Source organism: Taudactylus pleione, unplaced genomic scaffold, assembly GCF_031769625.1.
Source record: "Taudactylus pleione unplaced genomic scaffold, aTauple2 ptg003137l, whole genome shotgun sequence".
Taxonomy (NCBI): domain Eukaryota; kingdom Metazoa; phylum Chordata; class Amphibia; order Anura; family Myobatrachidae; genus Taudactylus; species Taudactylus pleione.
This window is the reverse complement of record NW_028287496.1, coordinates 2,408,667-2,433,383: the sequence shown is the minus strand read 5'-3', so window position 1 is coordinate 2,433,383 and position 24,717 is coordinate 2,408,667. Positions and strand designations below refer to the sequence as shown.

Genomic DNA, 24,717 nt, shown 5'->3' with positions numbered 1-24,717 from the left:
GTATAACTAGCAGTGTGTGTGTGTGTAACTAGAAGCGTGTATAACTAGCAGTGTGTGTGTAACTAGCAGTGCGTAACTAGAAGCGTGTATAACTAGCAGTGTGTGTATAACTAGCAGTGTGTGTATAACTAGCAGTGTGTGTGCGTAACTAGAAGCGTGTATAACTAGCAGTGTGTGTGTGTGTAACTAGAAGCGTGTATAACTAGCAGTGTGTGTGTAACTAGCAGTGCGTAACTAGAAGCGTGTATAACTAGCAATGTGTGTGTAACTAGCAGTGTGTGTGTGTAACTTGAAGCGTGTATAACTAGCAGTGTGTGTGTGTAAATAGAAGCGTGTATAACTAGCAGTGTGTGTAACTAGAAGTGTGTATAACTAGCAGTGTGTGTAACTAGAAGTGTGTATAACTAGAAGTGTGTATAACTAGCAGTGTGTATAACTAGAAGTGTGTATAACTAGCAGTGTGTGTAACTAGAAGTGTGTATAACTAGAAGTGTGTATAACTAGCAGTGTGTATAACTAGCAGTGTGTGTAACTAGCAGTGTGTGTAACTAGCAGTGTGTGTAACTAGCAGTGTGTGTAACTAGCAGTGTGTGTAACTAGCAGTGCGTAACTAGAAGCATGTATAACTAGCAGTGTGTGTGTAACTAGCAGTGTGTGTAACTAGCAGTGTGTGTAACTAGCAGTGTGTGTAACTAGCAGTGTGTGTAACTAGCAGTGCGTAACTAGAAGCATGTATAACTAGCAGTGTGTGTGTAACTAGAAGTGTGTATAACTAGCAGTGTGTGTAACTAGCAGTGTGTGTAACTAGCAGTGTGTGTAACTAGCAGTGTGTGTAACTAGCAGTGTGTGTAACTAGCAGTGTGTGTAACTAGCAGTGCGTAACTAGAAGCATGTATAACTAGCAGTGTGTGTGTAACTAGAAGTGTGTATAACTAGCAGTGTGTGTAACTAGCAGTGTGTGTAACTAGCAGTGTGTGTAACTAGCAGTGTGTGTAACTAGCAGTGTGTGTAACTAGCAGTGTGTGTAACTAGCAGTGTGTGTAACTAGCAGTGCATAACTAGAAGCGTGTATAACTAGCAGTGTGTGTGTAACTAGAAGTGTGTATAACTAGCAGTGTGTGTAACTAGCAGTGCATAACTAGAAGCGTGTATAACTAGCAGTGTGTGTAACTAGCAGTGCATAACTAGAAGCGTGTATAACTAGCAGTGTGTGTGTAACTAGAAGCGTGTATAACTAGCAGTGTGTGTGTGTAACTAGAAGCGTGTATAACTAGCAGTGTGTGTAACTAGCAGTGTGTAACTAGCAGTGCGTAACTTGAAGCGTGTATAACTAGCAGGGGTCTATGGGCCTGATTCATAGCCGCTCGTAAGCGGCCGCTCGTTTGCTCTGAGCGATGTTCGCACAACTGCGCATGCGTATGGGACGTAACGCGCATGCGCAAACCAGTCATTGCAGTCGAAAATCGTGCGCTCGCAAAACAGCGAGGGGCTGCTAATTTGAGTGACAGAATGTACCGTTTGTGGGTGGTAACAGGGGAAGGCGCTTGAAAACGGGGGAGTGGAGATCCGAACGCAGGCGTGCCAAACGGTAAAAACGGGCGTTTAATGGGTGTGCATAATTAGTAAAGGAGCGTCATCGACCACGTCATTTGGTTGTCTTTTAGCCTGAACTGCTCGCAGTGATAGCGGTAAGAAAAAAATACCACAAGCACTGCGAGCAGTTCAGACGCCTTTCGATGTTCCCGATTAATCTAATAAATACCGGAGATGTAGGATGCGAACGGCAAAGTGGCGTCTTTACAAAATAGCGAGTGCATTTATCGTTCGCTCGCTCAGACATAGAGGCGTCAACAAACCGCAAAGAGCGAGCGCTGAATTTAAATAGCCGGCCCCTTTTTTGGAACGACCGTCCGCAAATAGCGTCCGTCTCTGAATCAGGCCCTATGTACTAAGCCTTGGAGAGAGAGATAATGGGGTCTATGTACTAAGCCTTGGAGAGAGATATAATAGGGTCTATGTACTAAGCCTTGGAAAGAGATAATGGGGTCTATGTACTAAGCCTTGGAGAGAGATAATGGGGTCTATGTACTAAGCCTTGGAGAGAGATAATGGGGTCTACGTACTAAGCCTTGGAGAGAGATAATGGGGTCTATGTACTAAGCCTTGGGGCCTGATTCAGAGCCGGTCGCTATTCGCGCTCACTCGTTCAGAAAATAGGGGTGGCTATTCAAATGAACCGTTTGCTCTTTGCGGTCTGTTCACGCCTCTATGTCTGAACGAGCGAACAAACTTGCGGTCGTTTTTTGAAAGAATACGCCCCCTGGCCGCTCGCATCCTACGTCATGTCCGCTATTTATTAGATTAATCGAGTACATCGACCAGGATATGAACTGCTCGCTATTCTTGTGGTTGGTTTTTGCTACCACAATCTTGCGAGCAGTTCTGGCTATAAAATAACCCAGTGACGTGGTCAATGACGCTGCTGTATTAATTATGCACACCAATAAAACGCCCGTTTTGACCTTTAAGCACGCCTGCGTTCTGATCTCCACTCCCCGTTTTCAAGCACCTTCCCCCGTTACCACTCACAAAAGCCTCATTCTGTCACTCAAAATAGCAGGCATTCGCTATTTAGCGAACAAACGATTTTTAGCCGCACTGACTGGTTCGCGCATGCGTATTACGATCCATACGCATGCGCAGTTGGGCAAACATCGCTCGGAGCGAACGAGCGGCCGCTTACCAGCGGCTCTGAATCAGGCCCTTGGAGAGAGAGATAATGGGGTCTATGTACCAAGTCTTGGAGAGAGATAATGGGGTCTATGTACTAAGCCTTGGAGAGAGATAATGGGGTCTATGTACTAAGCCTTGGAGCCAGGAGCACTTCCTTTTGAGGGGGAACGATTAAAGGTCAGGGGGCCAGAGGACTCATTTCCCAGTAGAGGTTCTGCCCCCGGGGTAGATTCTCCGGCACATTCAGGCGCCCGGGTGCTAGGGCATCTGAGAAGCCGAGTACCTGACAGAATCTTAGCCCATCCAGTCTCAGGGAAGGTAGGGGGCAGTCCCCTTTTTTTCCCGAGACAGGTGGGTAGCTTCGGGAGTAGATGCCTGGGTAAGGGGCATTGTCTCCCAAGGTTATGTGATCGACCTAAGGGGGCAGCAGCCACAACGTTTCTTCCCTACAGCATTACCCAGGGAGGCGGAGAAGAGACTGGCCTTACACCAGGCTATCAGCTCCCTCTGCTCAGAAGGGGTTATAGTTCCTGTTCCACAGTCTCAACAGGAACAGGGGTTTTACTCCAACTTGTTCCTAGTCCAGAAACACAACGGCACTTATCGGCCGATTTTGAATCTACGAGCCTTGAATGCCAGCCTGTGGGTGCATCGGTTTCGCATGGAGTCGCTCCGATCAGTGATCCAGGGTATGTTGGCAAACGAGTTTCTGGTGTCTATCGACATCAGAGATGCACATCTCCACATACCGATTTGGGCGTGGTATCAGTCTCTACTCAGGTTCGCGGTTGGAAGAGCCCATTACCAGTTCCAGGATCTGCCGTTCGGTTTGGCTATAGCTCCGCGGGTCTTCACAAACATCATGGCAGCAATGGTAAGCTTACTGCATTCCGAGGGAACAACGGTGATTCCCTATTTGGACGATTTACTAGTAAAGGTGGATTCCGCTGCCCAACTTCAGCTCCACCTGGATCACGCGGTGCAGGTGTTACAGCTTCATGGGTGGATACTGAATCTCGAGAAGAGTCACCTCAGGCCGTGCCAACGTCTGACGTTTTTGGGGGTGATCTGCGACACAGCACTGGTGATAACGCAGGAATATGTGGTCGTACATATTCCTTCAGCAATTCACGAATATATGCATGCTTATGTTCCTTTATTTTGTTTAATGTTTGATCTAAAAGTATATTATGTATTAATAAGTATATAGAGAGTAGTGTATTTCTATGCAGGTGTAATTAACTGCGGAGATATGTATAAGTTAGAGCTAATAAAGACAGCCATTTTGTTTAGTGGTGGTTAGCAATAAGAATTGGAAGCCATTTTGTCCTAGCAGTAGGAATTATAGGTGTAAAGTATGTCAGTTTTCAGCGTATGTAGACAACAAGTCTCAGATTTTATAAACAAAAGAGGGCTAATCAAGATGGCCTTGGCCTACAAGAAGTTTGGGAACACAGGCAGAAGACATCATATTATATTTTGGCTAAGACATATAACCAATTAGTGTCTAGCATGTACGAATATTACATCAATATTCTCCCTCTGGGTTAACTAAGTATAGTATAAAGCTCATGAGAGGACGAGGACGGTAACGAGGACGGTAACGAGGACGGTAACGAGGACGGTGTGGAGAGTTATCCTAGTGGTACTGCCGGGGTCATATTGGTAGACTCCACTCCTATTGTAAAACTCATGATCATAAGGGATATGGTTTTAATCACATTAAGAGTCATAAAAGACGCACAGACTCATTTTACTACTCATACTCCCAGGTATAGGTACGGATCAGAGGATGGTCAAAAGACCACGGTGAGAAATTCTTAAAATGGTTGAAAAGAAAATATATAAAAGTAAGAAAATATAGGTAAATAAGGACTCACACTGGTACTAGGACTCACACTGGTACTAGGACTCACACTGGTACTAGGTAGAAGATACATCTGATGAAGTATCGGGAAAAGAAGAACCAGTACAGTAAGGTAAAGGTGTGGAGGTTTGCCTCACAACTCCAAGGTGTATCTGTAACTTCTGTGCTTTAAATTCAGAGAAAAGGGGTATAGAATGGTGCAGAGACAGCGCCTCTATACCCACTGACACTTCTTCCCTTACCAGCTGATTGTTGGGTATGTAGTCACCATGGTCATTCAGGGGACGTTGTGCTAATGTTCATCTCATTGCTCTCAAATCAAACAACACGTCACTCACTATGTGGAACTCACACACTTCAACCTTATAATGTCACAGGTTCCCTACGTTTAAAATTAACAAGGTACCCAAGGTATGATCAGGACAACATCATGTGTATTAACACAAAGGTACAGGATGAGTCTCCCATATCCAAATATTCCAAAATACGGAATTATTTTGTAATGACTGAGATAATGAAACCTTTGATTTTTGATGGTTCAATGTACACAAACTTTGTCTAAGGCACAAATTATTAAACATATCGTATAAAATTACCTTCAGGCTGTGTGTATAAGGTGTATATAATACATAAATGCATTCTGTGTATATAAGGTGTATATAATACATAAATGCATTCTGTGTGTATAAGGTGTATATAACACATAAATACATTCTGTGTGTATAAGGTGTATATAATACATAAATGCATTCTGTGTGTATAAGGTGTATATAATACATAAATGCATTCTGTGTATATAAGGTGTATATAATACATAAATGCATTCTGTGTGTATAAGGTGTATATAACACATAAATGCAGGCTGTGTGTATAAGGTGTATATAACACATAAATGCAGGCTGTGTGTATAAGGTGTATATAATACATAAATGCAGGCTGTGTGTATAAGGTGTATATAACACATAAATACATTCTGTGTGTATAAGGTGTATATAATACATAAATGCATTCTGTGTGTATAAGGTGTATATAATACATAAATGCATTCTGTGTATATAAGGTGTATATAATACATAAATGCATTCTGTGTGTATAAGGTGTATATAACACATAAATGCAGGCTGTGTGTATAAGGTGTATATAACACATAAATGCATTCTGTGTGTATAAGGTGTATATAATACATAAATGCAGGCTGTGTGTATAAGGTGTATATAACACATAAATGCAGTCTGTGTGTATAAGGTGTATATAACACATAAATACATTCTGTGTGTATAAGGTGTATATAATACATAAATGCATTCTGTGTGTATAAGGTGTATATAACACATAAATGCATTCTGTGTGTATAAGGTGTATATAACACATAAATGCAGGCTGTGTATAAGGTGTATATAATACATAAATGCAGGCTGTGTGTATAAGGTGTATATAACACATAAATGCAGGCTGTGTGTATAAGGTGTATATAACACATAAATGCATTCTGTGTGTATAAGGTGTATATAATACATAAATGCATTCTGTGTGTATAAGGTGTATATAACACATAAATGCAGGCTGTGTGTATAAGGTGTATATAATACATAAATGCAGGCTGTGTATATAAGGTGTATATAACACATAAATGCAGGCTGTGTATATAAGGTGTATATAACACATAAATGCATTCTGTGTGTATAAGGTGTATATAATACATAAATGCAGGCTGTGTGTATAAGGTGTATATAATACATAAATGCATTCTGTGTGTATAAGGTGTATATAACACATAAATGCAGGCTGTGTGTATAAGGTGTATATAATACATAAATGCAGGCTGTGTATATAAGGTGTATATAACACATAAATGCAGGCTGTGTGTATAAGGTGTATATAACACATAAATACATTCTGTGTGTATAAGGTGTATATAACACATAAATGCAGGCTGTGTGTATAAGGTGTATATAACACATAAATGCAGGCTGTGTGTATAAGGTGTATATAATACATAAATGCAGGCTGTGTGTATAAGGTGTATATAACACATAAATGCAGGCTGTGTGTATAAGGTGTATATAACACATAAATGCAGGCTGTGTGTATAAGGTGTATATAACACATAAATACATTCTGTGTGTATAAGGTGTATATAATACATAAATGCAGGCTGTGTGTATAAGGTGTATATAACACATAAATACATTCTGTGTGTATAAGGTGTATATAACACATAAATACATTCTGTGTGTATAAGGTGTATATAACACATAAATGCATTCTGTGTATATAAGGTGTATATAACACATAAATGCAGGCTGTGTGTATAAGGTGTATATAACACATAAATGCAGGCTGTGTGTATAAGGTGTATATAACACATAAATGCCGGCTGTGTGTATAAGGTGTATATAACACATAAATGCATTCTGTGTGTATAAGGTGTATATAACACATAAATGCATTCTGTGTGTATAAGGTGTATATAGAACATAAATGCATTCTGTGTGTATAAGGTGTATATAACACATAAATGCATTCTGTGTGTATAAGGTGTATATAACACATAAATACATTCTGTGTGTATAAGGTGTATATAACACATAAATGCATTCTGTGTATATAAGGTGTATATAATACATAAATGCATTCTGTGTGTATAAGGTGTATATAACACATAAATGCATTCTGTGTGTATAAGGTGTATATAACACATAAATGCATTCTGTGTGTATAAGGTGTATATAATACATAAATGCATTCTGTGTGTATAAGGTGTATATAATACATAAATGCATTCTGTGTGTATAAGGTGTATATAACACATAAATGCAGGCTGTGTGTATAAGGTGTATATAACACATAAATGCATTCTGTGTGTATAAGGTGTATATAATACATAAATGCATTCTGTGTGTATAAGGTGTATATAGCACATAAATGCAGGCTGTGTGTATAAGGTGTATATAATACATAAATACAGGCTGTGTGTATAAGGTGTATATAACACATAAATGCAGGCTGTGTGTATAAGGTGTATATAACACATAAATGCATTCTGTGTGTATAAGGTATATATAACACATAAATGCAGGCTGTGTGTATAAGGTGTATATAATACATAAATGCATTCTGTGTGTATAAGGTATATATAACACATAAATGCATTCTGTGTGTATAAGGTATATATAACACATAAATGCAGGCTGTGTGTATAAAGTGTATATAATACATAAATGCAGGCTGTGTGTATAAAGTGTATATAATACATAAATGCAGGCTGTGTGTATAAGGTGTATATAATACATAAATGCAGTCTGTGTGTATAAGGTGTATATAATACATAAATACAGGCTGTGTGTATAAGGTGTATATAACACATAAATACATTCTGTGTGTATAAGGTGTATATAACACATAAATGCATTCTGTGTGTATAAGGTGTATATAACACATAAATGCAGGCTGTGTGTATAAGGTGTATATAATACATAAATGCAGGCTGTGTGTATAAGGTGTATATAACACATAAATGCATTCTGTGTGTATATTAGGGTCCCATTCCCAAGATATCTCATTATGGTTTGCAATTATTCCAAAATACGGAATATTCCGTTATCCAAAATACCTCTGTTCCCAAGCATTTTGGATATGGGAGACTCAACCTGTACTTATTTAGGAACCATTATCTGTAACACAATTTTACAAAGAGGACCTTACAGAATTAAACTTGTTTGGGGATCTTTTAGAAATTATTAAATACACAAAAACCTTATAAAAATAATTTGTGAGTGCATTAATAAACTGTAATAGAAGAAATGTTCAATAAAAAAAAACAGTCATCGTATCGCAGAACGTAACAAGCAAGAAGAAACCATGGATGAAACGAGCGCCCGTTGTAATGTTCCTTATAATGCTTTTTTTAAACACATTATCTAGTAATCCATGACACTACCACAAGGGTTATATTATATATGTGTGGGCATAGAGCTTATAGATGGTTACCGGTGAATTCTTTTGGAATGGGTCTTATTAATAAACAATATCGCAGATATTGTGGTAAGAGAGTTTCAAGCAATAAAACACTGAATTAAAATGCAGCTCACACTACCTTACAGCTGTGACTCTGGATATTGTGTCACATTACAAACAGTATATGGGTTAAAGTGTTCTGCACCAGAAGAATGTGTGATGTATGTATAAGAAATAAAATAAAGGTTAAATGAAGTTACTCGGGTTAAAAATAAATTTGCTGAATAAACGTGAGGGTGTAGTTCCCGACAGCTGGTCACCTGGTCGAACCCCAGTACCTGGTCGAACCCCAGTACCTAGATCGCATGGGTTGGAAATGGGTTAAGCAATATGATGCATATATTGGGAACGTTTATATTTTTTGTCATGATAATGCTGTTGATTTTCTATATATTAGTGAAATGCTTCAAGAAGATTTTCCAATGCATTAAGAAGAAATCAGATGATGCAGTTTATGATAGATATGAACTTTCTTCGGGGTTATGACGAAGGTTCATGAGGATGGAACGGATAACGCAGGAATATGTGGTCGTACATATTCCTTCAGCAATTCACGAATATATGCATGCTTATGTTCCTTTATTTTCCCTTATATTGTAATGTAGAATATACAGGTTGAGTCTCACATATCCAAAATGCTTGGGACCAGGGTTATTTTGGATAATGGAATATTCTGTATTTTGGAATATTTGCATACAATAAAGACATTTCTTGGATATAGGACCCAAAACTAAACACAGCCTGCATTTATGTTCTATATACACCTTATACACACAGCCTGCAGGTCATTTTATACAATATTTTTAATAATTTTGAGCATCAAAAAAAGTTTGTGTACATACATGAAATTCATTTATGTTTCATATACACCTTATACACACAGCCTGAAGGTTATTGTATACTGTATTTTAATGATTTTGTGCTTTAAAAAAAGCTTGTGTACATTGAACCATCAGAAAGCAAAAGTTTCACATTATCAGTCATACAAAAAATATTCCGTAATTCGGAATATTCCGTATTTGGGAATATTTGGATATGGGAGACTCAACCTGTATAAGTTTAAGAGGAGATTCAGTATTAGTATAGTTGTGTGAGGTGCAGCTGTGTCTCATTTGTTGAATGGTCTCAGGCCTGGAGAGAATTGAGGCCTATCCTCCCCTCTCCAAAGTAAATAGATGGGTCCCGGTTGCACTAGTCATTTTGTTTAATGTTTGATCTAAAAGTATATTATGTATTAATAAGTATATAGAGAGTAGTGTATTTCTATGCAGGTGTAATTAACTGCGGAGATATGTGTAAGTTAGAGCTAATAAAGACAGCCATTTTGTTTAGTGGTTAGCAATAAGAATTGGAAGCCATTTTGTCCTAGCAGTAGGAATTATAGGTGTAAAGTATGTCAGTTTTCAGCGTATGTAGACAACAAGTCTCAGATTTCATAAACAAAAGAGGGCTAATCAAGATGGCCTTGGCCTACAAGAAGTTTGGGAACACAGGCAGAAGACATCATATTATATTTTGGCTAAGACATATAACCAATTAGTGTCTAGCATGTACGAATATTACATCAATATTCCCCCTTTGGGTTAACTGGACGTATAGTATAAAGTTCATGAGAGGACGAGGGAGGGGGCAGTCGGAGGACAGAGGAGAGAGGGAGCACATAGAGAGTCTGGGGGGTGCTGGTGGGTATGTATGACATTGGCTGACTGGCATGACTGGCACTAGGTGTCACAAATTTATTTTACAAGTATTCCTACTGCTGCTAAAATAACCTGTGTTATGTTTTTTTGTTGCAACTCTGCACTGGCAAAATCCATGTATGAGAATGCTGTCTAAAAGTAAAATCATAGTCAGTTATTTTAGAATCTGTATTTGTGTGAATTATTTCATTATCCTTTATAACAAGTAAGGTTTGATAAGTAAACCTAGAACTCACCGCGTTATCAATGGAAAGGGTTTTCTTGCCCGAGCCCAAAGCCCGGGCCCTTCAGGACTTAGGGCCTCATTCAGAGGAGGTCGGAGGATGCAAGCGGTCGCTCAGAAACTGGGCGGCCGCTTGCATCCTGACCGCCCGCCTCTGTTACACCCACAGCTCTAACGACCATAGGGGCTTACGACGAGACCCTAGGGTAGGGTCTCACTTGTCGTAAGCCCCGGAGAGCTTCTGGCTGTCAGAGCAGGAAGCTCTCCACTGACATCACGAGTGATGTCAGTGGTGCCTCCCCCAAACGGTAGGCGTTCCCATGGGAACGCCTCCGTTTGGGCTGCCACCCCCCCGGCCCGCCTTCCAAACAGGGCGAGCTGTCAATCAACATCGACAGCTCTCCCCCTTTGGAAAGAGACCCGCTACAACCGGTGCTGTCGGTCGTAGCGGGTCTCACGCATGCACACGAAGGAGCCGGCTCCCTCGTGCGCATGCGCACTTGACAAACATCGAGGCGGCCGTGCGGTCGTAGACCGTACGGCCGCCTCTGAATGAAGGCCTTAGTCTGGAAAGTGCTATCTGCATGAGGTTACTAGGCACGATGGTCTCTGCCTTCGAGACCATCCAGTACGGCCGCTTCCATTCACGGATTCTCCGGAATTGGATGGGCCGCTCAGACGACCTTTCTTCTCAGTTGCTGATTCTGTCAGACGGGACTCGTCAGTCCCTTCGCTGGTGTCTTGATTACCGATCACCTTCTCCAGGGTCGGTCCCTGGTGACTCCTGACTGGATTATTGTCACTACAGACGCAAGTCTCAGAGGTTGGGGAGCGGTGACGGAGAACCTCTGTCTCCAGGGGACCTGGTCGTCATCAGAGATAGGTTCCCCAATAAATATGCTGGAGCTCCGGGCCATTTATCAGGCACTGTGCGGGGCTCAGGCCCTCCTGGCGGGCCGACAGTGAGGATCGAATCAGACAACACCACGGCAGTGGCACATGTAAACCAACAAGGCGGAACAGAAAGCGCACTTACCATGGCAGAGGCAAGTGTCATTCTCTCTTGGGCGGAGAAGTTCCTCCCGGCAATTTCAGCAGTCTTTATACCAGGGGTGGAGAAGTGGGAGGCACAGACTACCTCAGCAGGACTACGTTCCTGCCAGGGGAGTGGTCTTTCCACCCGGAGGTTTTCCAAAAGCTGGTCCAGAGATGGTGGCTGCTGGAGGTGGACCTGATGGCATCTCGCCACAATTGCAAGGTCCTTCGATTTTGTGCAAGGTCCAGAGATCCTTTGGCATTTGCAGTGGATGCCTTGACAGTTCCCTAGAACTTCCGTCTGGCCTACATTTTTCCTCCAATTCCCATATTACCAAGAGTACTCCGTCGAGCCAGGGAGCAGTAGGTTTCAGTCATCCTAGTGGCTCCAAACTGGCCACACCGGTCGTGGTTCGCCACGGTTCTCAGGCTAGCCGAAGGGCCGAGTTGGAGTCTGCCTCTGCATTCAGACCTTCTGCTACAGGGGTCATTCTGTCACGAGGGCCTACCTCAGTTGGCGTTAATGGCCTGGTTGTTGAGAACGGACTCTTGAATGTCGGGGGTTTTTCCCCTTCAGTCATCAGGACCATGCTCTGGGCGCGGAAGCAGGTTTCCGCGCAGAACTACCACAGGGTTTGGAAAACCTATAATGTGTGGTATGAGCAGCGGGGAGTACATACTGCCCAGTTCCACCTGCCAAGGTTTTTAGCATTTCTGCAGGGTGGTCTGGAGGCCGGCTTACGGCTTCAATCTGTGGAATCCGTGGACCTTCGGTTCGTAACGTGGAAAGTGTTTTTTCTTATGGCCATTGCCTCAGCTCGGTGGGTCTCTGAGTTGGGTGCCTTGTCCTGCAAACCACCTTTTCTTGTTTTCCATGACGATAGGGCTGTGCTCAGGACGGTTCCTTCTTTTCAACAGAAAGTGGTTTCATCTTTCCACTAAAACCAGGAGATTGTTTTTCCTGTTTTATCATCTTTAGAGTCCTCAGGTCACCAGGACGATCTATCACTGTTGTCCGGGCCCTACGCATTTATTTAGACAGAACTTCGATCTTACCTAAGACGGACTCTCTATTGGTTCTCTACAACGCCCACAAACGGGGCTGGCCAGCCACAAAGCAGACCATTGCAAAATAGCTCCGCTCAGTGATTTCAAGGGCTTACTCAGAGGCGGGGCACCCGACACCAGCTAGGGTTTTGGTTCATTCCACTAGGGCTGTGGCAGCCTCCTGGGTGACGCGTCACGGGGCTTCGGCTGAACAGGTTTGTCGCGCAGCTACCTGGTCCTCTGTCCACACGTTTGTGCGGTTCTACAGGTTTCATGTTTTTGCCTCAGGGGACGCCCATTTTGGGCTTACAGTTCTCCGGTCGGGCAATCTGAGCGTTCCCTCCAATGGGGGCAGCTTTTGAACATCCCATGGTCCAGTGTCCGCCAGCCCGGACGAAAGAGAAAATAGGATTTTTGGGTACTTACCGTTGAATCCTTTTGTCTGAGTCAGGCTGGGGGACACAGTGTTTCCTCTCTCGCTCAGCGGTATTGAGTACGAGTTATGATTTTGGGTTGTATTTTTAATTTTTCGGAGTGACAGTGTCACTGAGTATTGCTTCTCCTTACCAGGCACTTTTGAAGTTGTACTGAAGTCAGGGGTTGTAGAGGGGAGGAGTTATAGATTTCAGTGTTCGTGCCAAATCCACACCTTCCCACCTACAACCTATGGTCCAGTGTCCCCCAGCCTGACTCAGAGAAAAGGATTCAATGGTAAGTACCCAAAAATCCTATTATCACAGGAACTGATAAATTGCATTAATTCTGTCACATAGAAGGAACAATGCATAAAACCAGTTTGCCTTTCCTGGTCTTATCACCTCCAGTTCTTAGGAAGTGCAATCCAATAAGAGCTTCTTAAACACAAAGAACTGAGAGTATCAATCGTCTGAGGGAAAGGTGACCATCCCTGCAGGCCTAGGCACAGTAAGTAGTGAAGACCCTAGCAGACCCCACAGCCAGGATATATCCAGATACTGCCGAAATCTTTAAAAAAAAAAAAAAAAAAAAAAGGTCCATGGACTGGCTGTGCGAGCGTGTCATTCTGACCCCCAAGAACGACACCACTACCGTCATTAATGACACTCTACTTCAGTCGTTAGACGGGGCAGAAATGGAGTAAAAAAAAAGTCTGTGGACTAGGTAGTGCAAATGGATAATGCAATCCACAATCTTGAGGAGGTCCTCAACACCCTCGAACCTCCCGGACTCTCAGCCCACAAGCTTCTCCTCAGTGTGAGGGTACCAGTGATGGTACTGTGGACCCTCAACCTGCCCAAACTCTGCAGTGCAAGAAAAGGCCCCCCACACAGGAACATCATCGAGGCCAGCTGTGCTTGGGGGGGTGTAGGTGTTCATACCACGCATACCATCAGAGCACCCCTTCCAGTTCAAGAGTCTGCAGTTCCCCCTCAAGCTCTGCTTTACAATGACCATCAACAAGTCTCAGGGGCAGTCACTGAAGGTGGTAGGGAGTGACTGGAGGGAGGACTGCTTCTCACATGGGAAGCTCTACGTGGCCTGTGCCAGAGTGAGCTCGTCCAGCAGCCTGGTAATCCCAGCCCGAGGAGAGTACCACCAATGTGAGCTCACCCAGCAGCCTGGTGATCCCAGCCCGAGGAGAGAACCACCAATGTGAGGTCACCCAGCAGCCTGGTGATCCCAGCCCCTGAGGAGAGAACCACCAATGTGAGCTCACCCAGCAGCCTGGTGATCCCAGCCCCTGAGGAGAGTACCACCAATGTGAGCTCACCCAGCAGCCTGGTGATCCCAGCCTGAGGAGAGAACCACCAATGTGAGCTCAACCAGCAGCCTGGTGATCCCAGCCCAAGGAGAGAACCACCAATGTGAGCTCACCCAGCAGCCTGGTGATCCCAGCCCAAGGAGAGAACCACCAATGTGAGCTCAACCAGCAGCCTGGTGATCCCAGCCCGAGGAGAGAACCACCAATGTGAGCTCACCCAGCAGCCTGGTGATCCCAGCCCGAGGAGAGAACCATCAATGTGAGCTCATCCAGCAGCCTGGTGATCCCAGCCCCTGAGGAGAGAACCACCAATGTGAGCTCATCCAGCAGCCTGGTAATCCCAGCCCGAGGAGAGAACCACCAATGTGAGCTCATCCAGCAGCCTGGTGATCCCAGCCCCTGAGGAGAGAACCACCAATGTGAGCTCACCCAGCAGCCTGGTGATCCCAGCCCGAGGAGAGAACCACCAATGTGAGCTCACCCAGCAGCCTGGTGATCCCAGCCCGAGGAGAGTACCACCAATGTGAGCTTACACAGCAGCCTGGTGATCCCAGCCCCTGAGGAGAGAACCACCAATGTGGTTTACAAAGAAATCCTTAAGTAGAGAATAAAAAAGGTTTACACACTGTGGCCGGAGGCCGACCACATGTGATTAAAATGGCTGCCACAGCACTGAAGAGATTAACCCTCATGCTGCGGCACCATTTTTAAAAGGAACTTTAGGCACAGTGCTCCACGTACTGCGAATGTATAAGTAATGTGTTTGAACATTTCATTCAATGTGCTGTGCGCAGTTGTGGAAATTTACTTTTTAAAAGTTTAGCCTATGCACTTATAAGGAATGTATAAGTTGATTTGTTTTAGAAGGCTGTAACATTTAAGTCAAATGGTAATGAGACACTCTCACCTCCTAGTGATATGTTAATTATCCTGATGTAGTGACCAAACCCTTCGTTGACATCACTGTCATTGACATGCGGGCTAGGAAGGCTCCTCTGTGTCTCTGTTTACAATGCCCAGCAAGTGTGGAAAAAACACAGTTTGTTTGTTTTTTAAGGAGCTCCTATTGGGTGTAACTTCCTAAGAACCCGGAAGGTATTAAAACTGGGAAATCTAAAACTGGTCTTACTTGTAGATATGTAAAAGGACGAATGCCCTTGAAATTTGCATTATATTTACCTTTTGATAGACAGTATATGCTAACTCAATTTATGCTTTAGGAAGCCAACAGATTTTGGGTGGTATCAAGGAAATTGATTTAATTTCTGTGAAATGTAAGACGTATTTATGCATGTTTTGTGAGATAGCCTGATTGGCTAAGAGGAACGCAGGGCGGACTTACCTCCTGTGGTAATGTGTATTGGAGTAGCATAAAAGAAGTCTTCGTGACTGGTAAAATTGGACATCTTTGAAAATCCTTTGAGTAGAAGAACTGCTGTAACATCTTGTACTGTATGCTGATATTCCCCTTCAATCCGACGGGAGAGTCTTTTTTAAGACTTTGAGCAATAAACATCTTTTTCCTTAGTTCGAACTGCACATGAACTCTGCGACCAACAGAATTGCACCAAATGCTATTCCGTTGTCCAACAGATGTGGGTTGAGTCAGGCGCCCCCGAAACTCAAGCCCTCTGCCCGTTACCGTGCAAACCTGGTCCATTGCGAGGGATCAGGTGGGAACAGCCAACACCAAACAGGGAGGTGTGTCCGCAGTTAGTCGACACATACGCAGCAGATCGGTTCCAGGCGCCGGCGGAAGGAGCCTGAGTGTACCTAAGAAGCAGTTCCAAACGCCGATGGTAGAGTTTGGTGGTGGCAGCATTGTTACGCCCACGGCGCAGTGGGTGGAGTCAGTGATAGACGGCCACTGACGGTAAGCGGGAATCCCTGATACCTACCCAAGGTCAAAGTGGGATCAAAACCCCAACCTGTGATTGGGAGTCCGGGCTGGAAGCCATCCGATCACACACACGTCTTATAGCCCACCTTCAATTCATTCATATTAAAACAAGGTTTAAAAAAAACTCAAATTTATTTAAATGGATACTACAGCGCTCCTTTACCCCAGAGGCATAAGATGGACTAAGCATAGAAGTTAAAATGGGATGAAGGAAATGGAAATAGTAAATATCTAAACAGGGCACATCAGCTAGTCATCAATTTAAACAGCAAGGACCAACTCGGACTAATACCTGTACCCCAGGCTGAGGACCAACTCGGACTAATACCTGTACCCCAGGCTGAGGACCAACACGGAGTAATACCTGTACCCCAGGCTGAGGACCAACACGGTAATACCTGTACCCCAGGCTGAGGACCAACACGGACTAATACCTGTACCCCAGGCTGAGGACCAACACGGAGTAATACCTGTACCCCAGGCTGAGGACCAACACGGAGTAATACCTGTACCCCAGGCTGAGGACCAACACGGACTAATACCTGTACCCCAGGCTGAGGACCAACACGGACTAATACCTATACCCCAGGCTGAGGACCAACACGGACTAATACCTGTACCCCAGGCTGAGGACCAACACGGACTAATACCTGTACCCCAGGCTGAACCTGTTCCTGTGTACATGTAAGGCGTGTTTGCGGTAAGACATGAGGCTCGCCTGACGCAGTGGGCAATAATAGATAACTAGTCATTTCTCCTACTCTATTATTAGGGTAATATTTCTGGCTAGTGATGTCCTCTGAATGTGTCTTGGGACAGACGTTCCCTCTGTACCGTATATCTCAGCTTCAGTCACTCATGGGTTTTCTGAATTCCAGGAGAACAGAAGAATTTCTCCTTGTACTGTGACCAATCCCTCCTAAGACGCCATCACATCAGACCAGTCCTCAGGATGCAGAACCCATGACGAGATGTGGACGCCATCATTTCTTCCTGCACCTCATCTCTCCTACCGTGTGAATGTAGTCCATGTACAAGTGTCGCCCCTCTGCTCCCCAGATTCCCCATGTTACGCCTACTATCACATAGTGACACGTGAAGGAGATTTAGTCACCTACCAAGCCGTTCGGCAACGCCTACCGGGAGGAGAAGCTATAGTGTAATCACCTACACTCAGGAGGTGCCAACGGTATATTATACACAGCAGAAGGATACAGAAGGTATGGCGGCTACCTCTCCTGTGACTAGACCTGGTGATAGTAGTGTGGCTGTACAGAGACCCAATGTGTTTTCCTGTAATGTGAGATATCGCTGTTTTCCCCTTACACCTAGCGTTTACGCGACGCTCCTAGAGATGCTCCGAGCCGCCTTTTTCTTAATATGTTGCATCTTATTCGCTTGGCAGACGCAGTAAAAAGAGACTCTGTGTATGAGAGACCCCGGGCTGCGGCACAGGAGTTTGTCTTACACACGTACAACGTCACAGAAGCACAACTGAGCTCGGCGTGAGGAGAAGCCGCGGCCGATCGCTATATAACACTGTGTATACAGATTTATACTGTGTGCCAGATTCATTTAGACGCGAATAGCCGTAATCTGCAACAAAGTTTCGCCTATTGACGCTTTTAACCTATTTGCGTCTTATCTCCAAATTCAATTCCAGGACGTATTCACCTAAGCAGAAACTGAAATGCACAGAAACAGGCGGAAAATTTCCTACAATGAACGGCAGCTCCGGTACTGAGGAAGGAGGAACCACCGAAACGCGTCTAACGGATGATATGGACGTCTGACCTGTGGCGGTAATATCCAGTCCTATCTTCTGGCCCTGAAAGACCTAATTGCGGTGGTGCCGAGCTCTGAGGCCCGGGAACGTCTATGCTTTTCTAGTTAGCCCACCGCAGCTTCAAAGCAGGGTGAGAAACGCAACAGAACTTCTATATGGACTTGGTTTTAATACCCAATGGTCTGTTTGTAAATTTGTATTTATTGCAGTATTGCTATCCCCAATGATATAGGGGTTATTGTTGGGATATGAGATACCATTGATAATTAACATTTGCATTGAGATCAAGCGCCTATTATTGATTTTTATTGGTTTCATTTCTACTGAAAAGGGGGGGGGGTGTGTATACCCTTCTGTTCTCCTTGTGAGGCAGCTGAGAAACATGTTTATTGCGCTATCGGGAGTATTTCTGGCCTTTTATGTCACTGAATGGCAGGTGGAAAAAAAAGTGCTAAATCTCTATTTTGGGGTTCAAATGCGGGGAATTGATTCAGAACCCTTTGGACACCCCCCCCCCCTAAAAAGGACAAATCGGCCACACACAAAAAAAAGAACACCCCAAAAAAGATAGGTCATATTTGGGGCAAAAATGAAAAAAAAGTGTGTGGGGGGGGGGGGACAAGGATAAAAACTTGCGGAATAGGTTCCTTGGGGGGCTGTACGGTGAGGCAGGTGATTTTAGGATTGCAGGTGCATGCAGCAGGCACACTTTAGAGACAGGAGAATATGCCAGCACTCTTTTCCAAGTACCCCAAATTTGTCTGGACTATTTATTTTCACCAAAAAATACTCTTTTCTGTCACTCACCACTTTTACAAATATGCTTCTAGAAAGCTTTTGCCACAAAGTACGTTATTAGGGCTAATAGTACATATCTGCAGAGATTATCAGTGTCAGAGAGTCGACTGATTCCCCCAATCTATTCAGTACCTTCTGCTTCTTATGCATTCGCCTATTTGCGTTTTCGCCTGTTCTGTAATTGATTACGGCGAATCGCGGGGATGTGCATGCCGCAAATTCGGGGCCCAAACAGGCTAATTAGGTGGAAAGTACAAAAGGTGATTGAGTAGGGGCCTCAGCCGCAGACAGACGCACAATGTCGCACATCACGTCGGTCAGCGTAATCTAGCACAGCAGTTTTCTCGCTTCCAGTTTTATAGTTATGAATTAGACGTACATTTTGAGCTAAAGAGATACTTGGCGCGGTTGAGTCGCACAGGACCTGGGGCCCAATTCAGACCCGCTCGCTAGGCTATGTTTGCACGCAGCCAGCCGATTTTTGCTTTCTGCGTACGCATCGCAGTGCGCGAATCAGTGCGAGTGATCGGGAAGCGTTTGCACGCTGCGCATAGACAGGCCGGCAGAGTGAGTGACAGGAGAAGCTGTTTGTGGGTGGTGACAGGACCACTAGAAATTGGGGAGAGGAGGTGCGAACACAGGCGTGCCTGAGCGTCTTAACGCCGTTGCAGTGGCGTGCATAATTAAGAGGCAGCGTCATTGTATAAGTCACACTGAATCACTCGCAGTGCTTGCGGTAGGATATGGTCTGCCACAAGCGCTGCGATCGCTTCCGAATGTACTCGATGTTACCGATGGTTGCATACACTTCCTGGAGATGACGTGCGCAAGTGGGAATCTTAATTCAGCTGGTGGGCGTCTGCATACACAGAGCAATCGCACGCTAAGACATAGAAGGCGAGCTACAGTAATGCCTTAACGTGCGATCGCATGTCTTTGCCAGATTTGCATATGTTGGGTGCGTGCGAACGCATCTTGTGAGCGGGTCTGAATCGAGCCCCTGGCGCAATGTGAGGGTCTGTTTGGCGCAACTCAAGCCTCCGTGTGTGAGGACACATCTATAATAAGGGAAATGCAAAGTAATTCCCAATATCCTGCGGCCATGTTCAGATGTACGGGGGCAGGATTCCAATGTTCACACCCAATCATCGGGATTGCACAAGAACCAATCAGGTACGTACACGGTAGCCCAGCAGTGTCACTGAAAGACAGCATGGCTGGTAAACATGAATTCATAGCATCATGCTTCCCCAAAGGTGCGAGCACACCCAGCTCTGGAGCTGGGAAATACCATACCCAGGATTGGACAGTCTGCTGGGTTATACCAGTGTGGGTGCAGGCTGAGAGCTCATATATTGGGAAGAAATCTGATTAACAGTCTGCTATACTGGGCTTAATGCTGGTCAGCACGTTATACATAGAGGTCTGACAGCACCAAGTACACGTCCTTCTGTATCTACATTACTATACATGACCATTAGACCGATACGATGCATCCACAGACATGGCCCCTGGTTGGTGGGCAGATGTGGCATTTGAGCTGAGCTTCGGGCCGGGCACACCAGTACATGTGATTTATCAGGGACCTGCTGACGCCCCAGGGTGAGAGAGACCCCAACCATACAGAGTGGGGTCTCCTCTATCAGTACACAGGAACCCACTCACACAATACGTCAGACCTCTCATTTCTCCCTATAGATGTTACTGATCTCCGCAGTGCACGCTGAGAGGATGAACTGTTACCTTCTTCTTATTGGGGGCAGACACGTTGGATTTGATCTGAGTCAGGGTCTTCATGAGAAACTTGGAGTCGTCAGGAGACTGAGTTATTTTCTCGGGTTTGTTGATGCCGAAATGGTGCTTCCTACAGAGCTGAGGAGGAAGAGGAAGACGTTAGAGACAGAATAGCGCAACAGGCAGGGCCATCAACGTAAAGCCATCCGCACACGCTGAGCGCTAGGTCTCCCCCACCAGTGACTGAGGGGCTGCACGGTCATTATAACAGCACACGCTGAGCGCTAGGTCTCCCCCACCAGTGACTGAGGGGCTGCACGGTCATTATAACAAACAGGAACATCAGAGGATAGTAATCAGCACACGCTGAGCGCTAGGTCTCCCTCCTACCAGTGACTGAGGGGCTGCACGGTCATTATAACAAGCAGGAACATCAGAGGAGCGTAATCAGCACACGCTGAGCGCTAGGTCTCCCCCACCAGTGACTGAGGGGCTGCACGGTCATTATATCAGCACACGCTGAGCGCTAGGTCTCCCTCCTACCAGTGACTGAGGGGCTGCACGGTCATTATAACAAGCAGGAACATCAGAGGAGAGTAATCAGCACACGCTGAGCGCTAGGTCTCCCCCACCAGTGACTGAGGGGCTGCACGGTCATTATATCAGCACATGCTGAGCGCTAGGTCTCCCCCACCAGTGACTGAGGGGCTGCACGGTCATTATAACAAGCAGGAACATCAGAGGAGCGTAATCAGCACACGCTGAGCGCTAGGTCTCCCCCACCAGTGACTGAGGGGCTGCACGGTCATTATAACAAGCAGGAACATCAGAGGAGAGTAATCAGCACACGCTGATCGCTAGGTCTCCCCCACCAGTGACTGAGGGGCTGCACGGTCATTATATCAGCACACGCTGAGCGCTAGGTCTCCCCCACCAGTGACTGAGGGGCTGCACGGTCATTATAACAAGCAGGAACATCAGAGGAGAGTAATCAGCACACGCTGAGCGCTAGGTCTCCCCCACCAGTGACTGAGGGGCTGCACGGTCATTATAACAAGCAGGAACATCAGAGGATAGTAATCAGCACACGCTGAGCGCTAGGTCTCCCCCACCAGTGACTGAGGGGCTGCACGGTCATTATAACAAGCAGGAACATCAGAGGAGCGTAATCAGCACACGCTGAGCGCTAGGTCTCCCCCACCAGTGACTGAGGGGCTGCACGGTCATTATAACAAGCAGGAACATCAGAGGAGAGTAATCAGCACACGCTGAGCGCTAGGTCTCCCCCACCAGTGACTGAGGGGCTGCACGGTCATTATATCAGCACACGCTGAGCGCTAGGTCTCCCCCACCAGTGACTGAGGGGCTGCACGGTCATTATAACAAGCAGGAACATCAGAGGAGAGTAATCAGCACACGCTGAGCGCTAGGTCTCCCCCACCAGTGACTGAGGGGCTGCACGGTCATTATATCAGCACACGCTGAGCGCTAGGTCTCCCCCACCAGTGACTGAGGGGCTGCACGGTCATTATAACAAGCAGGAACATCAGAGGAGAGTAATCAGCACACGCTGAGCGCTAGGTCTCCCCCACCAGTGACTGAGGGGCTGCACGGTCATTATATCAGCACACGCTGATCGCTAGGTCTCCCCCACCAGTGACTGAGGGGCTGCACGGCCATTATAACAAGCAGGAACATCAGAGGATAGTAATCAGCACACGCTGAGCGCTAGGTCTCCCCCACCAGTGACTGAGGGGCTGCACGGTCATTATAACAAGCAGGAACATCAGAGGAGAGTAATCAGCACACGCTGAGCGCTAGGTCTCCCCCACCAGTGACTGAGGGGCTGCACGGTCATTATAACAAGCAGGAACATCAGAGGAGCGTAATCAGCACACGCTGAGCGCTAGGTCTCCCCCACCAGTGACTGAGGGGCTGCACGGTCATTATAACAAGCAGGAACATCAGAGGAGAGTAATCAGCACACGCTGAGCGCTAGGTCTCCCCCACCAGTGACTGAGGGGCTGCACGGTCATTATAACAAGCAGGAACATCAGAGGAGCGTAATCAGCACACGCTGAGCGCTAGGTCTCCCCCACCAGGGAATAGATAATTTGAATTATATACTGCGCTCAGCTATACCTCGTGCCAAACTAAAGAACTGGTCCAATGTGGGCTAATTAAATTATTATAAGGGTAAATATGTTAAGAAAAAATGTTTTAATGGTAAAAGACAAACACAAACTAGATATAAATCACTACATATAACAAACAAATAAGATTAGGTAGGGTATGGTAATGAGCAGAAATACCATATGATACGAATATATGGAGGAGATCAATATCAAACAGCTGAACGTACAAATGATTATCTGGTAATAGTGACTATGATTAAGTATCAGAAATCAAATTGAGTCACTTCCAGAGGAATAATGATGCTTGCAAAATGGAAATGTAGGCAAAAAGTCTTGTGAATGGGGTTGTAAATGGTACCAGCGGCGTCCCGCTGATACCTGACAGTACTATAATGAAGCGCTGGTGGTGAGATGCCCGGGATGTACTTCTTGAGGAAGGGAGTACGAACTAGTCGGCAAGTAGGGGGTTAACTCCAACGGGCTACTAACAACTCTGGTGCAGGTACTGGCAGTACGCCTGATCCCAGACGCCTGCCAGAAATGCACTCCGGAGCAGCTGTTGCCGTTGGTGTGAGGGGATGTTATGGTCGGGCTCTCTGAAGCCAATAACCATACACCCCTACCACACCAGAGACTTACCTTCCTTAACCTCACCGCTGTCCGCTCCTTCCTCCTGCCGGCTTGTGATGCGTGTCTTCCCTTCTTCCTGTATGGTTCTCCTGGTCTAGTCACGTGTCCGCCCCTTCTCCTCTGTAAGCTTCTCCCGGGTATGGTCACGTGAGGGTGATTGAGCCGCGGCTCGATCCGTTTGTATGGACAGCAGTAATCCTCATAAAGATCTCCAAAATATAAAGGTTTGTGATAGTCCTGTGGTGGATTCTTTTGTCTCCAACGCGTTTCAGCCCATTTGGCCTTTTTCAAGGAGTTGTGTGCCGGTAAAGGAGTACATTTCCTGCAGCATTATATAGGAGGGGTCTTCTACATGGGTGGTCCTATGTAAATGCAGCATGCCCTGATTGGTCAACAAATTAACTCTAATTCCTCATTAAAACAGGGTATTACAGGTGGTTGAATGCTGAGCTGCATGTTATAAGTGCATAGCTGGTTATATGCATTGGCATCTTGGTCACGCAATTAAATAATAGAATTAAATAAATAAGTAAATGAAAGAAATAAAACGGCAAAGGGTGACTAATAATAATAGAATAGTAAGTTATTGGTGTAAATAATAGGGTATTAAGCATAAATAGATTCAAAATAATAAATGAAATAAAGTAAAATAAATTAAATAAAAATGAAGAATGAAATATATATATATATATATATATATATATATACACATACATACACATACATATATACACACATACATACACACCTAAATATCTCAATAATTAGTAGTCGATGTGTCTATTGTATTGAGCGAAAGCACATACATACACAGAACTGTATAATATTATATATATATTATACATACACATACACACACACACATATATATATCAACATGTATAAACACACATACACGACCGCACACATATACAGAGAAGGAATCACACTCCCATGTTGGTACGAATACTAACAGCTCCCTTGTGTTAATTTTGTGTTCATAATTACCCCCTCTCCAAATTAGGTGTGACTTCTTCGATTCCTAGGTGTTTTGGGGTCGCTATTGTGACAGAGCTTGAAATGGTTCGAAAGATTATGCTCTACGACTTCTTTCCTGATGTGTTCGTCTATGCGTATTCTCAAAGGTCTTGTTGTCATCCCAATATACTGTTTACCGCATCCACATTCTAATAAATATATTATTCTTACTGTGGCATGTGATTCTGTTGTTATTGGATATTCTTTTCCTGTATTGTTGGATTTTAATGTGGTGGTGGGTTTTGTCGTTCTTTGTCCCATATTCTTACATCCTATGCATCCACCACAATAGAAAAATCCTAATTTAGGTGTATTGTTATCAATGGTAGTTTGTATGAGTTGTTTTGGTGGAAT

General features: G+C 44.7%; 1 protein-coding gene across 1 annotated transcript in view; it reads right to left on the bottom strand.

Annotated features, from left to right (window-relative positions):
- INPP5F (inositol polyphosphate-5-phosphatase F) overlaps positions 1-24,717 on the bottom strand; it is a 144,485-nt gene that overhangs the window by 49,935 nt on the left and 69,833 nt on the right. Inside the window, exon 4 of the mRNA XM_088466446.1 lies at positions 20,591-20,719. Coding sequence (XP_088322572.1) covers positions 20,591-20,719 — 129 coding nt within the window. The remainder of the gene's footprint in view (positions 1-20,590; positions 20,720-24,717) is intronic.